The sequence below is a fragment of the Pseudophryne corroboree genome, chromosome 4 (genome assembly GCF_028390025.1).
Source record: "Pseudophryne corroboree isolate aPseCor3 chromosome 4, aPseCor3.hap2, whole genome shotgun sequence".
In the NCBI taxonomy this organism is placed as follows: Eukaryota; Metazoa; Chordata; class Amphibia; order Anura; family Myobatrachidae; genus Pseudophryne; species Pseudophryne corroboree.
Window position 1 is genome coordinate 781,438,058 of NC_086447.1, and position 24,885 is coordinate 781,462,942.

Consider the following 24,885-nt stretch of genomic DNA (forward strand, 5'->3'; position numbering starts at 1 on the left):
CCCCTTCCCAGCAAGAACATACTGTACACTGTTTTGGGCTGGCACTAAATGTGCACATTGTTCTTATTTAGATTATAGGGGGTAGGAGCGCCAAAATGGGTGATGGTGCTGGGAAAGGGGTGCAGGGTTAGAGGCGGAACTACGTAGCATCTGTGCAAGAGGGCATCAGCCAAAATCTAGCCTAGGGCATCATGTTGGTCAGGTTTGGCTCTGATAATACTGTATACTGTACTCTTACTGTACTTTGCATTCAATACAGATACTGTTTGCACACAGGTTTTACATGAATCATTGGCAATGCTGCAGGAGTGTCTCATTAGGCAATCTAAAATATACCACGACTATGGGTGGGGATACAGTAGGGAAGTTCTGTCACCATAAGCTGTCTGCTGTGTATAGCATATTTCCATCTGAGATGCATTTGTGTGTTTGTAATAAGAAAAAAACATTTTACTGTACATTTAGTGGATACAGTATTTCTCCCCCATAATGACGTATCATACTGTACAGGTACCCTCATGTACTGTACCGTACCATACTGTAAAATTGAATATTTATTGGAAAAACATTAATATTAATGTAAAAATAAAGTATTACAACATCCGATTCCATGTACTGCACTGATCAAAATGTACAGTACTCTTATTCAGGACTTATAAAACTGAAAATAACTGTTCATACAGTACACATCAATAACATTACTACTGTATAATATTCTACATTAGTTTATGCAATAATCAGACAAAGGCAATTTTATCATTTTTTTTAATAATGCACCAATTTAAAATTTTAAACAGAAAATACAGAACTACATATTTGTGGCTTGACCATTTCTTTCAACTACAACAGGTAATACTTTATACAGGTGATTTATATAATTATTACAATGTTCAGGTGTGAGTACTTCTAGCCAAAATTTCTTTATCCCATCCACCAGTTGCTGTTTTGTTGTTGGCTTTGCAACACTCCTAACGTACCTCTTCAATTGAGCCCACACTAATTCGATTGGGTTCATGTCTGGTGATCTATATAAAAATAAAAAAAAAGCGTATAGAAAAAATTAATTACATTACAGTAAATAGAGAAAATTAAACATACAATATTGTACTGTTTATTAAACAAAAATTTTTTTTACAGTACTAGAGTGCTATCCAAAATTTTACTTGTACACTGTTGAAAGAATACTCACTCTGGTGGTGTGCGTTCCCAATTCACACCTTTCTCTTCCATAAATTTGGCTGAGGCGGAGTGTTTAGGATCATTGTCTTGGAATATCCTATGGTGAGTTGGGTAATATTTATTCACAAATGGCACCATACATTTCTCTACTATTGTTTCTTGGAAAAATTTCTTATCCATGATTCCTACAGAAATCAAAAAATGTTGTTCATTAATAAGCAACTCCTTTTATTGTGCAGTTACACGTACTCTACAGTACAACATGTATTTTTACAGAACACAGGCACAGAATAAAGTATAGTACTGTACCTTCGAAAAATAATAGGGGACCAGCTCCTAATCGTGATATGCCTCCCCATACATGGACTTTCAATGGATGCTTTGGGCGTGGTTTTAAAGAGATATGGTTACGTTTCCTGAATGACATTCTGGAGAACCGCTCAAGGGCAACAGACGATTCATCTGTGAAAATGACATCATCAAATGTTTCACCACTCTCAATCCATCGCCGTGCCTGTTCCACTCTCTTTTCTTTATTCACATCTCTTATCATTGGAGATATCCTGTGAAGAGCCAAAAATAATGAAATCAGATACAGTTATGAAATTACAGATTTACAGATTACTGTATATACAGTAGACTGTATGTGCAGTATACTGTATTATATACCTACTGTATACATTAAACTGTACATACAGTACATTAAGTTACATACAGAGTAATATATATATACATACTGTACATACACACAAACACACACACACAGTATACAGTATGTAATCATCACAATAAGCCGGCAATGCTTCATTGCTGTCTCTGAGTGCCTATACAGTAGGTATCTCTTTTGGGATAGAATATATACAGTATATACACACACACATACTGTATATAGTATAAAGTACACACTCTGTATAATGATTTATGGCATTATATCACGTATCAAGGGATTATTAACAGTGCATTTACTGTATGGTTTATACTGCTTTCAGTATTTTACCTTGTTGCGCCAAAGGTCCATCCCATTTTCCGTCGCATCCTTCTGATGCTGGTGGCCGATATGTCCAGGTCATACTTGGAATGGAGAATTCGTTTTATTTGCAGAGCAGTACGCTCATCATCCTCACGAGTTAGTTCCTCCACAATTTGTTGCACTCTCCTACAGTACAATACAGTATGAAAAATATGAATTCATGAACAGCACAATCACAGTTACAATTGATGAAGTTTTTATTTTATTTCAAAAAAATTGTTTATGGTATAAAGCAAGTCATTTAAACATTACAGTAGTGTACAGTACGTACCATGTGCATTTTGTAGGAAATACAAATCTGGGCGTTGTTCTCTCGAATGCATGATAGCGCACCGTTTCTAAAGTGACTATAATGCCACTTTCCTTGAGCCATGCATGGATCTCTTTGATGGTTTTATTTTCTTTTTTCATGTTGGCGATTATCTTGCTCATCGTTTTGTTGATAGTTACTGGCATGTTGTCCAACTATAATTCCTGTATGGAGAGAAAACATTTGTGAATACTGTAGTCTAAAATTTACACATCTGAAAATGCATAAGAGTTTTATGATAGAAGTTAATACTGTACATGTTTACTATCCAGTACCTGATGTTCAAATTTAAGTATTGTATACTGTACAGTACTGAAAATACAACTTCAGTGTTATGGACTGCAATTAGTTTCCTGTATGAAACAGATACAGTACAGTAAATAACCCTCCTTGGAAGTGCATGGGCCCTGTGAGACTTACAGTAGTGTACAGCATAAGGGTCGACTGACATGATGTACAAGCATTACATACAGTACATGTCAGTACTGTATGTAAATTCTTCAATTATTGCCTAACAACAATGCTGCTTACTGTATATTAAATACTGTAGGCCTAGAAATGTGCATCTCAATATAGTAGTTAAAAACACAGGGGCCTATGTGGATAAGCGAGTTCTATGCACACTAAAAATGGCCACCGACCGTGAACCCCCAGCACGTGGCAGCGCTCGGATATGTAGTGAGATACAGTATGGCATACATTTCACACTCCAGGGGGCAATGCTGAAGGAGCGTCACAATCCCCTAGCTCAATTACACTGGGATAAGCGAGGTCTACTGTATGCACATTACGGTATACCGAGCTGGATCGCTTAGCAACCTGACAACATGGCCGCCGACCGTGAACTCCCAGCACGTGGCAGCGCTCGGATATGTAGTGAGATACAGTATGGCATACATTTCACACTCCAGGGGGCAATGCTGAAGGAGCGTCACAATCCCCTAGCTCAATTACATTGGGATAAGCGAGGTCTATGCACATTACGGTATACCGAGCTGGATCGCTTAGCAACCTGACAAAATGGCCGCCGACCGTGAACTCCCAGCACGTGGCAGCGCTCGGATATGTAGTGAGATACAGTATGGCATACATTTCACACTCCAGGGGGCAATGCTGAAGGAGCGTCACAATCCCCTAGCTCAATTACACTGGGATAAGCGAGGTCTACTGTATGCACATTACGGTATACCGAGCTGGATCGCTTAGCAACCTGACAACATGGCCGCCGACCGTGAACTCCCAGCACGTGGCAGCGCTCGGATATGTAGTGAGATACAGTATGGCATACATTTCACACTCCAGGGGGCAATGCTGAAGGAGCGTCACAATCCCCTAGCTCAATTACATTGGGATAAGCGAGGTCTATGCACATTACGGTATACCGAGCTGGATCGCTTAGCAACCTGACAAAATGGCCGCCGACCGTGAACTCCCAGCACGTGGCAGCGCTCGGATATGTAGTGAGATACAGTATGGCATACATTTCACACTCCAGGGGGCAATGCTGAAGGAGCGTCACAATCCCCTAGCTCAATTACATTGGGATAAGCGAGGTCTATGCACATTACGGTATACCGAGCTGGATCGCTTAGCAACCTGACAAAATGGCCGCCGACCGTGAACTCCCAGCACGTGGCAGCGCTCGGATATGTAGTGAGATACAGTATGGCATACATTTCACACTCCAGGGGGCAATGCTGAAGGAGCGTCACAATCCCCTAGCTCAATTACATTGGGATAAGCGAGGTCTATGCACATTACGGTATACCGAGCTGGATCGCTTAGCAACCTGACAAAATGGCCGCCGACCGTGAACTCCCAGCACGTGGCAGCGCTCGGATATGTAGTGAGATACAGTATGGCATACATTTCACACTCCAGGGGGCAATGCTGAAGGAGCGTCACAATCCCCTAGCTCAATTACATTGGGATAAGCGAGGTCTATGCACATTACGGTATACCGAGCTGGATCGCTTAGCAACCTGACAAAATGGCCGCCGACCGTGAACTCCCAGCACGTGGCAGCGCTCGGATATGTAGTGAGATACAGTATGGCATACATTTCACACTCCAGGGGGCAATGCTGAAGGAGCGTCACAATCCCCTAGCTCAATTACACTGGGATAAGCGAGGTCTACTGTATGCACATTACGGTATACCGAGCTGGATCGCTTAGCAACCTGACAACATGGCCGCCGACCGTGAACTCCCAGCACGTGGCAGCGCTCGGATATGTAGTGAGATACAGTATGGCATACATTTCACACTCCAGGGGGCAATGCTGAAGGAGCGTCACAATCCCCTAGCTCAATTACATTGGGATAAGCGAGGTCTATGCACATTACGGTATACCGAGCTGGATCGCTTAGCAACCTGACAAAATGGCCGCCGACCGTGAACTCCCAGCACGTGGCAGCGCTCGGATATGTAGTGAGATACAGTATGGCATACATTTCACACTCCAGGGGGCAATGCTGAAGGAGCGTCACAATCCCCTAGCTCAATTACATTGGGATAAGCGAGGTCTATGCACATTACGGTATACCGAGCTGGATCGCTTAGCAACCTGACAAAATGGCCGCCGACCGTGAACTCCCAGCACGTGGCAGCGCTCGGATATGTAGTGAGATACAGTATGGCATACATTTCACACTCCAGGGGGCAATGCTGAAGGAGCGTCACAATCCCCTAGCTCAATTACATTGGGATAAGCGAGGTCTATGCACATTACGGTATACCGAGCTGGATCGCTTAGCAACCTGACAAAATGGCCGCCGACCGTGAACTCCCAGCACGTGGCAGCGCTCGGATATGTAGTGAGATACAGTATGGCATACATTTCACACTCCAGGGGGCAATGCTGAAGGAGCGTCACAATCCCCTAGCTCAATTACATTGGGATAAGCGAGGTCTATGCACATTACGGTATACCGAGCTGGATCGCTTAGCAACCTGACAAAATGGCCGCCGACCGTGAACTCCCAGCACGTGGCAGCGCTCGGATATGTAGTGAGATACAGTATGGCATACATTTCACACTCCAGGGGGCAATGCTGAAGGAGCGTCACAATCCCCTAGCTCAATTACATTGGGATAAGCGAGGTCTATGCACATTACGGTATACCGAGCTGGATCGCTGTGGATCATGTGTGAAAGTACTGCAAACAGCGGCCGGCCCCCGCCCCATTGCTGTTGGTTTATGCCTTAGAGGACTCGGACGCTCGCATTTGTAAAGCACGGTGTTTTCCTCCGCCTCCGGCTAGCCTGTTGCCCTTCCCCCATGGGAGCCTGCACAGATCATGCAGTAGACAGGGAGGGAATGCAAATGCTGGTCATGTGCAATACACAAACGCCCACTGTAGTACTGTTTTGCTCACTTACAGTACTGTACTGTAGGTTGCATTTAGCGTAAAGAATCGCTCCTGCAGATGTACTTTGATTTACTGTATGTGAAACCTGTGTGCATCCTTCCATTGGATGTACTGTATTGGAGAGAAATTTTTTTTTTTTAAAGTGAATGTCACGGGAACACATTAAAAATAAGGTTGGCACTTCCTTCCCATTGGTGTTGGTTTACAGTATGCCGTAGTGTACTCGGACGCTCATGTAATTGCATTTCAAAGGCACAGTATTTTCCATCGTCTCCCCCCTACCCCCATCGCCCTTCCCCCCTCGGGGCCTGCACAGGGAGGAAATTCAGGTCCTGTGCAATACACAAACGCTGAAGATCTACAGTACTGTTTTGCTCAGTTGGTAGCGTCAGAATACACTCATTTCATTCCCGCTGTTTAGGTGCATTTAGCGTAAAGAATCGCTCCTGCAGATGTACTTTGATTTATGTGAAATCTGTGTGCATCCTTCCATTGACTGTCTTACAGTGTAAATAAAATAATACAGTGCATTATTACAGAAAAAAAGAAAGAAAGAAAGCACATCAGGTCTCGAACCCTGGACCCCCAGCGAGGGAGGTGGGAGCCTTCACCCCTAGCCCACGACGCCTCATGAGAGATTTCCAATTTCATGTGTGAAAGTACTGCAAACAGCGGCCGGCCCCCGCCCCATTGCTGTTGGTTTATGCCTTAGAGGACTCGGACGCTCGCATTTGTAAAGCACGGTGTTTTCCTCCGCCTCCGGCTAGCCTGTTGCCCTTCCCCCATGGGAGCCTGCACAGATCATGCAGTAGACAGGGAGGGAATGCAAATGCTGGTCATGTGCAATACACAAACGCCCACTGTAGTACTGTTTTGCTCACTTACAGTACTGTACTGTAGGTTGCATTTAGCGTAAAGAATCGCTCCTGCAGATGTACTTTGATTTACTGTATGTGAAACCTGTGTGCATCCTTCCATTGGATGTACTGTATTGGAGAGAAATTTTTTTTTTTTAAAGTGAATGTCACGGGAACACATTAAAAATAAGGTTGGCACTTCCTTCCCATTGGTGTTGGTTTACAGTATGCCGTAGTGTACTCGGACGCTCATGTAATTGCATTTCAAAGGCACAGTATTTTCCATCGTCTCCCCCCTACCCCCATCGCCCTTCCCCCCTGGGGGCCTGCACAGGGAGGAAATTCAGGTCCTGTGCAATACACAAACGCTGAAGATCTACAGTACTGTTTTGCTCAGTTGGTAGCGTCAGAATACACTCATTTCATTCCCGCTGTTTAGGTGCATTTAGCGTAAAGAATCGCTCCTGCAGATGTACTTTGATTTATGTGAAATCTGTGTGCATCCTTCCATTGACTGTCTTACAGTGTAAATAAAATAATACAGTGCATTATTACAGAAAAAAGAAAGAAAGAAAGCACATCAGGTCTCGAACCCTGGACCCCCAGCGAGGGAGGTGGGAGCCTTCACCCCTAGCCCACGACGCCTCATGAGAGATTTCCAATTTCATGTGTGAAAGTACTGCAAACAGCGGCCGGCCCCCGCCCCATTGCTGTTGGTTTATGCCTTAGAGGACTCGGACGCTCGCATTTGTAAAGCACGGTGTTTTCCTCCGCCTCCGGCTAGCCTGTTGCCCTTCCCCCATGGGAGCCTGCACAGATCATGCAGTAGACAGGGAGGGAATGCAAATGCTGGTCATGTGCAATACACAAACGCCCACTGTAGTACTGTTTTGCTCACTTACAGTACTGTACTGTAGGTTGCATTTAGCGTAAAGAATCGCTCCTGCAGATGTACTTTGATTTACTGTATGTGAAACCTGTGTGCATCCTTCCATTGGATGTACTGTATTGGAGAGAAATTTTTTTTTTTTAAAGTGAATGTCACGGGAACACATTAAAAATAAGGTTGGCACTTCCTTCCCATTGGTGTTGGTTTACAGTATGCCGTAGTGTACTCGGACGCTCATGTAATTGCATTTCAAAGGCACAGTATTTTCCATCGTCTCCCCCCTACCCCCATCGCCCTTCCCCCCTGGGGGCCTGCACAGGGAGGAAATTCAGGTCCTGTGCAATACACAAACGCTGAAGATCTACAGTACTGTTTTGCTCAGTTGGTAGCGTCAGAATACACTCATTTCATTCCCGCTGTTTAGGTGCATTTAGCGTAAAGAATCGCTCCTGCAGATGTACTTTGATTTATGTGAAATCTGTGTGCATCCTTCCATTGACTGTCTTACAGTGTAAATAAAATAATACAGTGCATTATTACAGAAAGAAAGAAAGCACATCAGGTCTCGAACCCTGGACCCCCAGCGAGGGAGGTGGGAGCCTTCACCCCTAGCCCACGACGCCTCATGAGAGATTTCCAATTTCATGTGTGAAAGTACTGCAAACAGCGGCCGGCCCCCGCCCCATTGCTGTTGGTTTATGCCTTAGAGGACTCGGACGCTCGCATTTGTAAAGCACGGTGTTTTCCTCCGCCTCCTGCTAGTCCTCCATTCCCATTATGCATTAGCGAACTCAGACGCTCATATATTTTAAAAGCACGGTGTTTATACATTGTACTGTACATTCTTCCTTTTACACAATTACTGTAGTTGCGTCTCCATACACATACTGTACAGTACTCCATACTTTTTCCACCGCCTCCCGTTACGCCTACAGTATTGCCAGAGCTGTAGATCAATCCGCCGCTATACTGTACGATCGAAAGTACTGGATTAGTGGAGCATTAGCGACACAGTGGTGGAGATGTGTAATGCATGATGAGTATCTAGATCGCCTCAACGCGCCTGCCTGTGATGAAACTCAGCTATCGCATTAGCGTGACTAAACGCCCGTCTCGGCGGAGAAACAGTCAAGATAAAGGTGGCTACATCTGTAGCTCCCTACATAACACCATATTTATTGACGTTGTTTAACTCACTGCTGAAAGGGTCCCCACCACCCCAGAGATTCACAGAAGCTAGAATAGTAGTATTCCCTAAACCGGGTAAAGACCCATCATATGTCCAGTCCTACCGACCCATATCTCTTCTTAACCAAGATCTAAAACTATTCACCAAACTATTGGCCACTCGTCTCCAACTGATACTAAAACGTATCTTACACCCCGCCCAAACGGGGTTTGTTAAAACTAGAACATCAATACATAATGTACGAACCCTAATAGCAGCAATACATAGTGTCAAAGACTCCACAACATCTAAGGCACTCGTGGTCAGCTGTGATGCTGACAAAGCGTTTGACCGTGTATCATGGGCACATCTACTTAGAATTTTCCACACTCAACAATTCGGAGAGGGGTTCACTAAAGTCTTTAATATGCTTTATTCTAATCCACAAGCCCACCTAACCATAAATGGATTGAACACACCAACCTTTTCTTTAAATAGAGGTACGCGCCAAGGATGCCCCTTATCTCCCTTACTTTTTAACCTAGCCCTAGACCCACTGATACGCACTTGCGTGCAAAATGTTGCCTGAGAAGGAATAAAAATCGGCACACAACCAGTGAAGGTTTCGGCCTTTGCGGATGACCTTTTATTATATTTTAGTGATCCCATAAAGGCGTTCCCTTCTTTACTGGCTACGCTACATGATTTCCACTTGATCTCGGGCTTCCTAATCAATTTCGATAAAACAGAAGCTTTGGCTCTTGGACCCAAGGCCACACGAAATTGGGGCTCCAGATTTCCCTTTAAATGGGCGTCTGGTTTCATAACATACCTGGGCTTACGCTTCTCACCAACCCTAGCCGAGTTGTACCCACTGAACTTTTCCCGTGCCATTAACAAAATGGTTGAAGATTTTACACGCTGGCAAAACTTACCAATCTCATATATAGGTAGATGCCATTTATACAAAATGATCTCATTTCCCCGTTTATTATACCCGATCCAAATGCTCCCATATCTTTTGACCAAACGAGATATACAAACAATTAACAAGGCCCTTAACACTTTCATATGGACAAACAAACGTCCACGTATAGCCCTCTTTAAACTGAAACAACAGACAACACTGGGTGGCGTGAATATACCATGCCCAGAAGACTATTCTCTAGCCGCTAATTACAGATATGCCCTTGACTGGGTGAGAGGTTCCTCTGACTACACTAATATATCTTTGGAACAGAATATGCTATCCCATGGTACTTTAGCTACCATACTACATTTTTCAGACCCCTTCACACAGGCGTCCATCCGCTCGAACCCGTTGCTACTCGCACCATACAAAGCATGGCAACATCTTCGAAAACGAAAAGGGCTGACACCTACCTGCTCCCTATTCCAACCACTCCTGCATAACCCAAATTTTCAAGGCGGAGACACAGATGCCATTATCAAGACTTGGTACTCCCAAGACCTACGTTTAATATATCAATTCTTAAATGTCACCTGCACCGAAGTACTTACCTGGTCGCAATTAAAGCACAAATTCCCGAACTTACATATACCACTATTCGCATATTTTCAAGTACGCAGCTTTGCAACACAATTGATAACACGTTTACGACCAGCAGATTATAACTTTCCCCTAGACACCCAACTGCGTTTAAACCCCCAGTCTTCCTATCCAACATCCTTTATTTATACACACACCAGACGACAAATTGACCTAGATAGTCAAACTACAGGCCTAGCTAAATGGTCGACCACTCTACCAGACATCCCTCTACAGACCATAATACATTGGCATTTGTTACTTAATAAATATCTAGTATCCTCTTCCTATGCAGAAATGCATTTAAAAATATTGCACAGGGCGTATTATACTCCCCGTCTCAGATACCTCACGGGCATCTCTCTGATAACTCCAATTGCTTCAAATGCTCCACACATGATGCTGACATCATTCACTGCCTCTGGTCATGCCCTATAATACAGCTATTTTGGAAAGACGTCTGTAATTATATTACAACGACTCTAAACATCCCTATCAAACCAACTTTACTCTGGGCTCTCTGGAACCAATATGACTATGATAGCTGCTCATTACCTACAGGCAATAAAATGTTATTAGCTAGGATAGCGGCAGCTTCGAAAAAGACTATACTATCCCAATGGATACACGGAACCCCTATACCCATGACCCTTTTATTCCCTAGACTGACGCATCTATATCAAATGGACTGGATTGAATGCTCTCTTAGAGCGGAATCCAACTCTTCCAAGTTTTTTAATATATGGCTACCCTACGTGATAACCTTACCACAACAAACTCGTGATAACATGCGGAAAGTGGTTAAATATACTACATGGTACAATATGGAAATGCTTACGAGGGGATCACCACCCTTCTAACCCCAACTTTACTGTTTTCAGGAACAATGTTTTAGACTAGCACATACACACTGTTAATGGCATGATACCGAGAGATGACGGATCCTTGCAATGTATTTAGCAATGCCCGTAACTACTGTTACTGTCACTCCCTCTACTAATGTACGTGATTGCTCTTGTATGGAAATAGCGTTATACATTCCTAAATAACCTGAGACTTGATATTATCGATATACAGTTGTTGTATACAATATGTGTGTTGCACTTGTATTTTGCTCTTTACCAATAAACAGATTTAAAAAAAAAAAAAAAAAACAGATCCAGATTTAAAACCAAAACACGGGGGTTGACGCACATCTCTAGTCCTATCTCCTAACACTTTTTCTCCAGACAGGGCTCTGATATTTCCCAGTGACATGGTAGAGTCATTATAGCTAGATGCCCTCTAGTTTGTGGATAATTGCTTTAGGAGATGGTAAGCAGAAAATGGTTGTTGCCATGTGATAAAAATCCTTTGGGGATGGATTTTGTTATAGTATTTATGCCATTGCCCAAACCATCATATTATGATCTGCCTCATCCAGTTTTATGGTGGCCAGTTCACCTTTGGAACACAAAGGCTCTGAAATGAGTCTAGGTCCAAGTCTTTAGTCTCATGCAAGGTCTGGGCAGCAGACCTAACACAATCTGTCTTAGCTGGTTGGATAATTCCTTATGAGTGACAAGAGGGTTCTTGGATAACTCCTGAACCTCCTGCTGGTAGGTCTCTGGGGAATCATGTAAAGGTTTAAGGGGGTCCTTTTGACTACTCATAGTGTCCACCAGAGGCATATTGGGATGTCAGGACACATCCCGCTTGGCCAGTCTTGTTGCCCACTCAGTGGCTGCCCATCACCCCTCCACCAACTGGCTACCACGATCAGTGCCCAGACCTAATTGGGCAGTGTTAGCTGCTGTGCTTACAATTACAGTTCCACACTGACACTGCTCTGTGAGCTGTTATTTTATTTCTGTATACAGTACAGAGTACCGAGTCCATGGGTTGGGGACATTTTACTGAAGACCAAAATCATATTAAAGTGGTTATTGGGGGTCTTAGAGAAAATGGCTGCTGCTGATATAGACAAAAAGGACATACAGTTTTATCTCTAGCGCTGCAGAGCACTCTAGCTGTGATTGGCCGGCTGCCTGATTGAGAGGAGTGTGGACCAATGAGAACATTGAGCTGAGCAACCTTGAGGATCCAAGGTGAAATGCAGATGGCTACATCACGTAATCTGTCTGACATGCTGTCTCCAGGTTGTTAATAAGGACTTGGAGTAGGAAGAGGACTGGCCAGTGTGGTGGTAGATGCAGTGGGGGAGAGCAGCCCTAATAAGTGTAGGCTAAAATAGACTCTGCAGCCACTGGAATGTGCATTCATCTCTGTCTTCTTAGATGCATGTTATTATTAACAACTTTTATTAATATAGCACCACAAAATAAATAATGCATTGCTGTTTCTTTAGGTGCCTGTACAGTTGTGTAAGGGTGCGTAAGGTGGTACTCACCGATCCACGGAAACTAGAACGACAAGTACCTGTTCACACTGGGAGGATGGGAATACTGTCGTAACGCCTGTAGGGAAAGAAAATGGACTGAACTGCAAGCTGTGCTGAGGCTAAGCTATGATGGAGTGCCGTTGGCATCACCAGGTGGCTGCGGGTTTCACCGATTAGGTGAAAATCATCACTGTCACAAGGCCTCAGCCACCCAACTCTCACCTATTCAGCACTCACACGCTGAGGTGTACTGGACCTTGCATGGCCGAGCAAAGTCCACAGAATTGCCGCTCAGGGGACAGACTGACACAGAGAGATACTCACTCTTCGATTCTTGTCACTTTGCGGTGATGTTCTACAGCTCCTATGGGTTAAAACAAAACAGCCTGTCTGTGCTAACCTCAAACTACCCTGACTCTTTGGGGCCGAACTAACTGGCTTTCCTGCGGCCAAAGATATAACACGAGGTTAGGTAAACCGTAGCTGTCAATAACAGACACTAGCCCTAACTAATAGTTATTAACTTCAGACAATACAATAATAATGGTTATAATACATTATGCAATACAAGAACAATAAACAGGAGCATACAGTGACCCAAACAATGAAACCAAGGAGAAGAATATCCCCCTGGTAATCCCAGGCTCTGTCTATAAAATGCGCCAAGCAAGCACGCTGGGGTCTTTAATGAACCCGGGGGCCAGAAGGTGAACAGCCGTTTACTTTGGAATTAGGAGAGTATGTAGAACTGGAACGCTCCTCCACACTCTACCCAATCACCAACCCTATCTGACCTGCAGTGACAGGATCAGACCATGAGAGAACAGTGACGTGCGGTGAGGTCAAATGCTGGGGAGGCACTGACAGCTAACTAACCCCCCCCCCCCTTCCCTCTGGAGAAAAAAAAAGGGTTGTCCCCCATATATCACTAAAACCAGCACTGGGCTGAATCAGCAAGGAGGGGCAATGCCATAGCAGGGGAGACACTCAGTGTGGGGTCCCCCTGCCATAACATTAGAGACCCCCCCCCACCAAGCCAGTCAGCCCAGGGCTGGAATTCCTCAGAAAGTGGGGCCACCAGAAAATAAAACTGGGGTCCCCCCTCCCGAGAAACAACCAGCTATGCCCTGCATCCCTGGTGGCGGTGGGTGAGGGGTTCATGGCAGGATAATATTGTTATTTACAGGCGGCCTACAGGTCCCAGCATGCCTGCCCCGGCATGTCGGCACTTGGAGAACCTCAAGTGCCAGCATGCCTGGACATAAAGGGCCCACTGGCACCTGTAGTCTTCCTGTAAAGAAAACATTAAAATAAATGACAACACACGTTTTTTTTCATTATTCAGGGTCTTTACCTGGGAGCGGCGGCCTTTAAGCTCTTTTGCATGGCTGCCACCTTCCCAATGCTTCCGGCGTCTACACCTGGGAGGCGGTGTCCTTTAAGCTATTTTGCATGGTCGCCGCCTCCCCAGGGCGACCGGCATCTTCACCTGGTGGGCTGTTAAGCTCTTTTGCATAGCCACCGCCCAGCCAGGACTTCCGGTGTCTTCTATCTTCTGGAGCTCTTCACTGCTCCACCTCCGCCATCGGACTGACACCGCTGCCTCGTGCTGACTTATATAAGTCAGCCAGAGGGGGCGTGGTGATGACGCGGCGAGCCGTAATTGGTTCATGGCGGTCATCTTGAATTTAAAAAATTACGCTGAGGCACCATTTTTTAAACTGGTACCTCTCCACTGCCAAACTCTGCAGAATGGCAGGCAGGGATCTCGGATCCCTGCCTGCCACTATGGCTACCTGCACCGGGTCACGCTCCGCCGCGTCCCGCCGCCAATGTCGCCCGCACCTCCGCCGCGTCCCACCACCTCTGAAGCCCACACCTCCGCCGCATCCCGTCGCGCCCACAGTGATGACAGCGGATCCAGTGACGGATCCGCTGGCCAATCACTGTGGCCTCACTAACAGGGACGTGCTTTCATGGGTTGAAAGCACGTCCCTGTAGCAAAGAGGCACTTTAGCAGGTGCCGCTTTGTAATAGATTTTGAATGGGCTTTTACAGCCCGTGGCTTGACCCAGCCCGCGCCTGCCCCCCGATCCTGTCCCTATGCCATTCACAACAGGAGGCACCACGATCGGTGCCTCCTAACCCCATTTAGACAGCACTAATGATTAAATAAATATCAAGGATATACTTATGACACAATATGTGTCATAAATATCTTCTTTGTATTATTTTAATAATTAATGACAGGGAAGGCAGTGCCTCCCTTGCCTCCCCTGACTGCACGTCCCTGTGAGAGAACGCTGGAGTAACCAGTGCCGGTTTCCTAGGGAGAAGCACGCTGAAGATTTATTGACCCTAAATATTCCCAGCCGGGCAGAAATGAAAGTATTTAGGCCTATTGCCCACCTGACACTTGTATCATAGCACAGGCCTTTTGGCCTGCCTACTTGCAAATAGATTATGACTAGGGCCTAGAGCCCTCTACTGGGAGCTCAGGCCTAATGCCTGTATTCACCCACGGGCCTAGTGCCCGCCTACTTGTTCACAAGTGGTCTTGGCCTAACGCCAAGATTACTACACCTAATCAGGGCCCAACTCTTCTAACTAACACTCAGGCCTAGTGCCTGTAATGTCCCGCAGGCCTAATGCCTGCCTAACCAGTGATGAGTAATCTTGGCCTAATGCCAAGATTACTTATAAATAAATGGGGCCCAGTACTCCTAGCTTTCCCTCAGGCCTATTGCCTGTTCATGCCCACAGGCCTAGTGCCTGGCGACTCGGTGGCCTAGGGAGGATTTAGAGGAAGGTGGTGAGGGCCCAGGGCCGCCTACAAGACTCAATGGGAGAGGCTGCAGCGGGGAGCTTTGTTTGCTCTTTTCCTTCTCACACGCTGCAGCACTCTTCGCCTGTCTTCTTTCCCCGCTGGACTTCCTTCTTCTTCTCCGCCACTGCTTCTCCTTCTTTCTTCTCCACCACTTCCTCTTTCTTCTTCTGGAGCTCTGCCGGAAGCCTGCCGCCGCACCGAAACCCGTCACAAGATGCCGCCCGCCGGAGGGGAGTGGAGGTGAGTATCCAACATTCCCTCCCCAGCATGGCACCCACCTAGACCCCTACTCACAGTTGTATAATTTGCTTGCACTGTTCTGCATAATGCAGCCCAGTACGCTGTATCCCAGTGCGACATTGTTCAAGGAAAATTCCATCTTTTCATTTCTGCCACTGCTGTGTGGCAATGTTTCTTAGATGTGCAATAAACTGCAGTGTGTTTGTGCCGCTGCTCTGTTGCTTAGTAAACAGCCAGCTAGTCAGCTATATATATATATATATATATTTTTTTTTATTTTTTTTAACTGGCAGCTTGGCTCACACCGTATGGAGTCAGACTGCTATTACACATGTGCACTGGGGTACTTCAGCATATTGGGGTGCAGTGCACAGTACAAACAAATATATTTATTATTTATTCATTTTTTTACATTTTTTTTGCTGATAAATATGGAGTTACACAGTGTGAATGCAGTGGGTGTGGCCTGCGGAGTCAGTGCAGCAGATGGAATTAGACTAAGAAGACTGGGCGCAGCTTGTGGATGGACATAACAGAGACACCAGTGCCGTAACTAGCCATTTTGGCGCTGTGTACAAGAAACAGCATCAGCGCCCCCCTCCCCCCTACACCAAATATAAAACAGGACCAATGCGCGCCGTAGATGGACGCCAAAAGTATAGGGCCGTGGCTCCCAGTCCTCTCCACAACTGACGCGGCGCAGACCATCATGTACAGGCGCTCCACAGTTGACGCGGTGGCGGGCTCACAGGCGGCATCACTACACGCAGCGGCTGCTCCTGTACGGGTGCACGCTGCTGAAGGACCGCTCCCACTCGCTCTCCAGGACTCACAGGCGGAATTACAGCACAACGGGCTCTGTGGCCACCACTCCACTTCCCTTACACAGGCGGCGGCTGGCGACAGGCACTGGCGTACAGCCGAAATTTCAATACTCCCTCACTGAATACATGGCCGTACAAGGGGATGTGCTGCCAGATGGTGCGCCTCCACTGCAGTTGCGCTGTGGGCAAGGCACCATCGGCACACACCTAGTTACTGCTCTGATAGACACTTAGATTATCACAGTGACAGCAGCACAGACCCTTAGATGAGCACAGTGACAGCAGCACAGCCCCTTAGATGAGCACAGTGGTAGCAGCACAGCCCGTTAGATGAATACAGGGGGTAATTTAGACCTGATCGATAAGCAGCGATTTTTGCACTGCTGCAATCAAATAGTCGCCGCCTACAGGGGGAGTGTATTTTAGCTGTGCAAGTGTGCGTTCGCATGTGTAGCAGAGCTGCACAAACTGATTTTGTGCAGTCTCTGCGCAGCACAGGAATTACTCAGCCGTTGCAATCACATCAGCCTGTCCGGGACCGGATTTGACGCCAGGAATCCTCCCTGCAAACACTTGGACAAGCCTGTGTTTTTCCAAACACTCCCAGAAAATGGTCTGTTGCCACCCACAAACAGCTTCTTCCTGTCAATCTCCTTGCGATCGCCTGTGTTTCGGAAATTTCACACCATCCTGTCACTGACCGGTGGCTGCTGCCTGTCGCGCCTGCGCATTGCTGTGCATAAGCATCCACAGTTCAGATCTGATCTCAGGCTATGAGAAACGCAGCCTAGCGATAAGGTCTGAATTGGCCCCACAGTAACAGCAGCACAGCACCTTATAGACACAATGGCCAATATTTACTAATATTCGTGTTTGAGTTGGTTTGTGTAGTGTTTAAACTCGTTTTGTATCGGGTGCATTTTCATGCAACTTTTTGAAACCATATACGCAAAGTTACGAAGCACTCGACTTTATGGTTTTCGTGTTTTCCGATGTCGATGCCAGTCGTTTTTTTTTTGGCACATTTACGGCCGTCATTGTCGTTTGCATACGTGTTTTTGTTGTATTTGCTGTTTTTTTTCCTAAGTTAAACGTGGCAGGGTTTTTTTTTACCCGCGGCCGCATTTTCACTTTCAGTTTCGATTTTCATCCCCGTTCGTGATTGGTTGTGTTTCAGATGGTAGGAGTGTCTGTGCGCAACCATATAAATACACCCCAAACCGTCCGCACTTCGTGGGTTTAGTTAGTGGTGAGGAGGAGGGAGGTTGTGCTGTGGAGGTAGGTGATTTTGTGGTTTGAAGAGGAGTGTTGGTAGCGATTTCTGAGTGTGGTATTGTGTTTGAAAGTCATCTTGTCATTCTTGTTGTTTTGTATTTTGTGGTTTTGTCTCATTTTTAGTCCAAGTTATTTTTCTTTATAGTCCCTTGTCAGTGTTTGTGTGTGTGTGTGTGTGTGTGTGTGTGTGTGTGTTTGTGTGTGTGTGTGTGTGTGTGTGTGTGTGTGTGTGTGTGTGTGTGTGTGAGAGTTGTGTAGTGGTAGTGGAGGAGTGTGTTTGTCTTTTTTTTTTCCTGTGTTAACTGTTTAGACACACAATTATGTGTGACTCAGAGGTGGAGGGTGTGAGTGAGGGGGATGAGGTTGGTCAGGTGGAGGAGGTGAGTGTTAGTGAGGTTAGTGTGGTGGAGGAGGTGGGTGAGGTTGCTGCAGCAGCCTCAAGTGACAGTGACAGTCAGAGTGCTCCGCAGCCACGCACCACTACTAAGACTGGGCGGAATGTTAAGTTTAGTTTTGCTGAAAATGTGGCATTGGTGCGTGAGCTGATGAAGTATCAGAGGCAGCTATTTGGCCCTGAGTCCGCCAAGGTGCCAACACGGAGGAAGACGGTGTTGTGGTCGAAAGTTGTTGCTGCTGTCAATAGTGAGGGGGTGGTCAAACGGACGGAGGACACATGCCGCAAACGGTACTATGACATAAAGCGACGTGTCAAGTCCAAAATGGCCAAGGAGGCCAAGGAGGCTCGGCAAACCGGTGGTGGGCAGCCCTATATTGCAAGATATCTGGAGTATGAGGAGCCCATGTGGAGTGTCATACCTCCTGAAGTTGTCTCTGCAACCCATGTCCGGGATTCAGATAGGCCAAGGAAGAATGGTGAGCATGTTTTTTTTTTTTTTTTTTATTATAAGTTGTATTTTGTAATCTGTGTTATGTGACGTTGCATATTACTCCCATCTTCAAGTGTGTGTTTGGAAATACATTGTTTTAGGTCATGTGTTAGCTAAAAGCCAATGTAACATCTTACTTTATTGTATGTCATGTGTTTTTCAGACAGATATTTAGCATGTGTAGTTTGGACTTGTTGTGTCTCTGATTTGTCCTGCAATAATGTTTTCCTTTTGGGCGTATTTTACGTTAAAAATTTTGACTATGTTTTATATATAAGTGAACCATGTTTTTTGGAATTAAAATAAGTCCTTGTCATGTTAGAGGCTGGAGTACTGGAAAGTGGTTTGTAAACCACTTACATGTATAATGTCATCTTAACAGAATGTTATGTTTTTTTTAAAAATGTCAAAATTTATTTTTTTTGCTTCTATTTGTACCGTGACACCATACTGCATTTTTAGAAAACTTTACTTTTGCTTGTTTTTTTGTGTGGTCATATAGTGGTAATGTGTATTTGGAGTGCCACATCACAGAGCCAATTAGATATTGCATCTGTATTATTTTTAAAAACAATACAAAATTAATTTGTGTTTAAAAAAATAAATAAAAACCCATTCCTTTAACTTGTTGCCTATGTCAGTGTCCTGTACATGTTTGCCTGTCTTGATGTTGCCATAGTGGTTTTTTTTGTTTTGTTTTTAATTAAATTTGGTATTTCTGGTCCTTATGTTTTTTTGAAGTAAAAACCAAGCATTTGTAAAGGAAAAAATGTTTATAAGCATAATGGGTGGATACACAATAGCATGATTTATGAATATATCTCATTTTATACAGTGTCTGAAAAAAGCAGTACTACTCGTCGGCCAGTAAATCCTAACACATCTGATGATGATGACGCTGCGGAAGCAGGTAAAGTGTCCATTGTAGTATAGGGTATGCTTGTAAAGGAATGGGCATAACAAAATTGCACTTTCATTAAAAGGTCCATCAAAAGAAGTATGGAGCAGCAGAAGTGGCTCTTCTGTTAGACATCACCACAAGAAACCTGTGGCCGAAAAGAAAGCAAGGTCTTCTGCCCCGCCACAAACACAGCAGGCTACCCCGCCACGAAGATTATCGTCCGTATGTTCTGTCCCCCCACTCCAAATTTTGGACACACCTCCAAGACGTCATCCACACTCCCCTCATCTTGATTGTGAGTATCAAACTGAAAAAAAAGTGTAAAATGTCAGAACATAATCATAATTAGTCATAACCGCATTAAGTCCAAACACATCCAAAACAAAAAAACTTACTGCAGTAAGTAAAAGCTGAAATGGAATCCAAACTAAATGGCCTTGTCCACATCCAGTAAAGATATGTATGTCCACTTGAGTCATACAGTATGACATTTGGTCTAAGATGCTGCAACAAAAAAGCATGTTGGTTTGTTTGTAAAAAGTAAGTTTGTTTTTCCAAAAATCTCATGTGTGCTTAAGGTAACATTGCAAAATATCTACAAAAACATTACTATGTTTGTTTGAACAAAGCTATAAGGTAACACATTATGTATTACAATGTTTTTTTATGCTGGAGTATGTGTGAGCTAAAATAAAACTAAAGTGTTTGCTTTCATAATTAAGTAACCAGACACATCTGCCACAAACTAGAGATGAGCGCCTGAAATTTTTCGGGTTTTGTGTTTTGGTTTTGGGTTCGGTTCCGCGGCCGTGTTTTGGGTTCGAACGCGTTTTGGCAAAACCTCACCGAATTTTTTTTGTCGGATTCGGGTGTGCTTTGGATTCGGGTGTTTTTTTCAAAAAACACTAAAAAACAGCTTAAATCATAGAATTTGGGGGTCATTTTGATCCCAAAGTATTATTAACCTCAAAAACCATAATTTACACTCATTTTCAGTCTATTCTGAATACCTCACACCTCACAATATTATTTTTAGTCCTAAAATTTGCACCGAGGTCGCTGTGTGCGTAAGATAAGCGACCCTAGTGGCCGACACAAACACCGGGCCCATCTAGGAGTGGCACTGCAGTGTCACGCAGGATGTCCCTTCCAAAAAACCCTCCCCAAACAGCACATGACGCAAAGAAAAAAAGAGGCGCAATGAGGTAGCTGTGTGAGTAAGATTAGCGACCCTAGTGGCCGACACAAACACCGGGCCCATCTAGGAGTGGCACTGCAGTGTCACGCAGGATGGCCCTTCCAAAAAACCCTCCCCAAACAGCACATGACGCAAAGAAAAAAAGAGGCGCAATGAGGTAGCTGTGTGAGTAAGATTAGCGACCCTAGTGGCCGACACAAACACCGGGCCCATCTAGGAGTGGCACTGCAGTGTCATGCAGGATGTCCCTTCCAAAAAACCCTCCCCAAACAGCACATGACGCAAAGAAAAAAAGAGGCGCAATGAGGTAGCTGACTGTGTGAGTAAGATTAGCGACCCTAGTGGCCGACACAAACACCGGGCCCATCTAGGAGTGGCACTGCAGTGTCACGCAGGATGTCCCTTCCAAAAAACCCTCCCCAATCAGCACATGATGCAAAGAAAAAGAAAAGAAAAAAGAGGTGCAAGATGGAATTGTCCTTGGGCCCTCCCACCCACCCTTATGTTGTATAAACAAAACAGGACATGCACACTTTAACCAACCCATCATTTCAGTGACAGGGTCTGCCACACGACTGTGACTGATATGACGGGTTGGTTTGGACCCCCCCAAAAAAGAAGCAATTAATCTCTCCTTGCACAAACTGGCTCTACAGAGGCAAGATGTCCACCTCATCTTCACCCTCCGATATATCACCGTGTACATCCCCCTCCTCACAGATTATCAATTCGTCCCCACTGGAATCCACCATCTCAGCTCCCTGTGTACTTTGTGGAGGCAATTGCTGCTGGTCAATGTCTCCGCGGAGGAATTGATTATAATTCATTTTAATGAACATCATCTTCTCCACATTTTCTGGATGTAACCTCGTACGCCGATTGCTGACAAGGTGAGCGGCGGCACTAAACACTCTTTCGGAGTACACACTTGTGGGAGGGCAACTTAGGTAGAATAAAGCCAGTTTGTGCAAGGGCCTCCAAATTGCCTCTTTTTCCTGCCAGTATAAGTACGGACTGTGTGACGTGCCTACTTGGATGCGGTCACTCATATAATCCTCCACCATTCTATCAATGTTGAGAGAATCATATGCAGTGACAGTAGACGACATGTCCGTAATCGTTGTCAGGTCCTTCAGTCCGGACCAGATGTCAGCATCAGCAGTCGCTCCAGACTGCCCTGCATCACCGCCAGCGGGTGGGCTCGGAATTCTGAGCCTTTTCCTCGCACCCCCAGTTGCGGGAGAATGTGAAGGAGGAGATGTTGACAGGTCGCGTTCCGCTTGACTTGACAATTTTGTCACCAGCAGGTCTTTCAACCCCAGCAGACCTGTGTCTGCCGGAAAGAGAGATCCAAGGTAGGCTTTAAATCTAGGATCGAGCACGGTGGCCAAAATGTAGTGCTCTGATTTCAACAGATTGACCACCCGTGAATCCTTGTTAAGCGAATTAAGGGCTGCATCCACAAGTCCCACATGCCTAGCGGAATCGCTCCCTTTTAGCTCCTTCTTCAATGCCTCCAGCTTCTTCTGCAAAAGCCTGATGAGGGGAATGACCTGACTCAGGCTGGCAGTGTCTGAACTGACTTCACGTGTGGCAAGTTCAAAGGGCATCAGAACCTTGCACAACGTTGAAATCATTCTCCACTGCACTTGAGACAGGTGCATTCCACCTACTATATCGTGCTCAATTGTATAGGCTTGAATGGCCTTTTGCTGCTCCTCCAACCTCTGAAGCATATAGAGGGTTGAATTCCACCTCGTTACCACTTCTTGCTTCAGATGATGTCAGGGCAGGTTCAGTAGTTTTTGGTGGTGCTCCAGTCTTCTGTACGTGGTGCCTGTACGCCGAAAGTGTCCCGCAATTTTTCTGGCCACCGACAGCATCTCTTGCACGCCCCTGTCGTTTTTTTAAAAATTCTGCACCACCAAATTCAAGGTATGTGCAAAACATGGGACGTGCTGGAATTTGCCCATATTTAATGCACACACAATATTGCTGGCGTTGTCCGATGCCACAAATCCACAGGAGAGTCCAATTGGGGTAAGCCATTCCGCGATGATCTTCCTCAGTTGCCGTAAGAGGTTTTCAGCTGTGTGCGTATTCTGGAAAGCGGTGATACAAAGCGTAGCCTGCCTAGGAAAGAGTTGGCGTTTGCGAGATGCTGCTACTGGTGCCGCCGCTGCTGTTCTTGCGGCGGGAGTCCATACATCTACCCAGTGGGCTGTCACAGTCATATAGTCCTGACCCTGCCCTGCTCCACTTGTCCACATGTCCGTGGTTAAGTGGACATTGGGTACAACTGCATTTTTTAGGACACTGGTGAGTCTTTTTCTGACGTCCGTGTACATTCTCGGTATCGCCTGCCTAGAGAAGTGGAACCTAGATGGTATTTGGTAACGGGGGCACACTGCCTCAATAAATTGTCTAGTTCCCTGTGAACTAACGGCGGATACCGGACGCACGTCTAACACCAACATAGTTGTCAAGGACTCAGTTATCCGCTTTGCAGTAGGATGACTGCTGTGATATTTCATCTTCCTCGCAAAGGACTGTTGAACAGTCAATTGCTTACTGGAAGTAGTACAAGTGGGCTTACGACTTCCCCTCTGGGATGACCATCGACTCCCAGCGGCAACAACAGCAGCGCCAGCAGCAGTAGGCGTTACACGCAAGGATGCATCGGAGGAATCCCAGGCAGGAGAGGACTCGTCAGAATTGCCAGTGACATGGCCTGCAGGACTATTGGCATTCCTGGGGAAGGAGGAAATTGACACTGAGGGAGTTGGTGGGGTGGTTTGCGTGAGCTTGGTTACAAGAGGAAGGGATTTACTGGTCAGTGGACTGCTTCCGCTGTCACCCAAAGTTTTTGAACTTGTCACTGACTTATTATGAATGCGCTGCAGGTGACGTATAAGGGAGGATGTTCCGAGGTGGTTAACGTCCTTACCCCTACTTATTACAGCTTGACAAAGGGAACACACGGCTTGACACCTGTTGTCCGCATTTCTGGTGAAATACCTCCACACCGAAGAGCTGATTTTTTTGGTATTTTCACCTGGCATGTCAACGGCCATATTCCTCCCACGGACAACAGGTGTCTCCCCGGGTGCCTGACTTAAACAAACCACCTCACCATCAGAATCCTCCTGGTCAATTTCCTCCCCAGCAACACCCATATCCTCCTCATCCTGGTGTACTTCAACACTGACATCTTCAATCTGACTATCAGGAACTGGACTGCGGGTGCTCCTTCCAGCACTTGCAGGGGGCGTGCAAATGGTGGAAGGCGCATGCTCTTCACGTCCAGTGTTGGGAAGGTCAGGCATCGCAACCGACACAATTGGACTCTCCTTGTGGATTTGGGATTTCGAAGAATGCACAGTTCTTTGCTGTGCTGCTTTTGCCAGCTTGAGTCTTTTCATTTTTCTAGCGAGAGGCTGAGTGCTTCCATCCTCATGTGAAGCTGAACCACTAGCCATGAACATAGGCCAGGGCCTCAGCCGTTCCTTGCCACTCCGTGTGGTAAATGGCATATTGGCAAGTTTACGCTTCTCCTCCGACAATTTTATTTTAGGTTTTGGAGTCCTTTTTTTACTGATATTTGGTGTTTTGGATTTGACATGCTCTGTACTATGACATTGGGCATCGGCCTTGGCAGACGACGTTGCTGGCATTTCATCGTCTCGGCCATGACTAGTGGCAGCAGCTTCAGCACGAGGTGGAAGTGGATCTTGATCTTTCCCTAATTTTGGAACCTCAACATTTTTGTTCTCCATATTTTAATAGGCACAACTAAAAGGCACCTCAGGTAAACAATGGAGATGGATGGATTGGATACTAGTATACAATTATGGACGGGCTGCCGAGTGCCGACACAGAGGTAGCCACAGCCGTGAACTACCGCACTGTACTGTGTCTGCTGCTAATATATAGACTGGTTGATAAAGAGATAGTATACTCGTAACTAGTATGTATGTATAAAGAAAGAAAAAAAAACCAC

The 24,885-nt window shown here is 45.6% G+C and overlaps 1 protein-coding gene across 2 annotated transcripts in view; it reads left to right on the forward strand.

The window, feature by feature from the left end:
* Positions 1–24,885, forward strand: part of LOC134910370 (bromodomain-containing protein 4-like) — an 84,538-nt gene that overhangs the window by 55,024 nt on the left and 4,629 nt on the right. For both annotated transcript variants that reach the window (XM_063918312.1, XM_063918311.1), the window contains 2 exons: positions 19,622–19,696; positions 19,770–19,982. In XM_063918312.1, the coding sequence (XP_063774382.1) occupies positions 19,622–19,696; positions 19,770–19,982 (288 nt within the window). The remainder of the gene's footprint in view (positions 1–19,621; positions 19,697–19,769; positions 19,983–24,885) is intronic.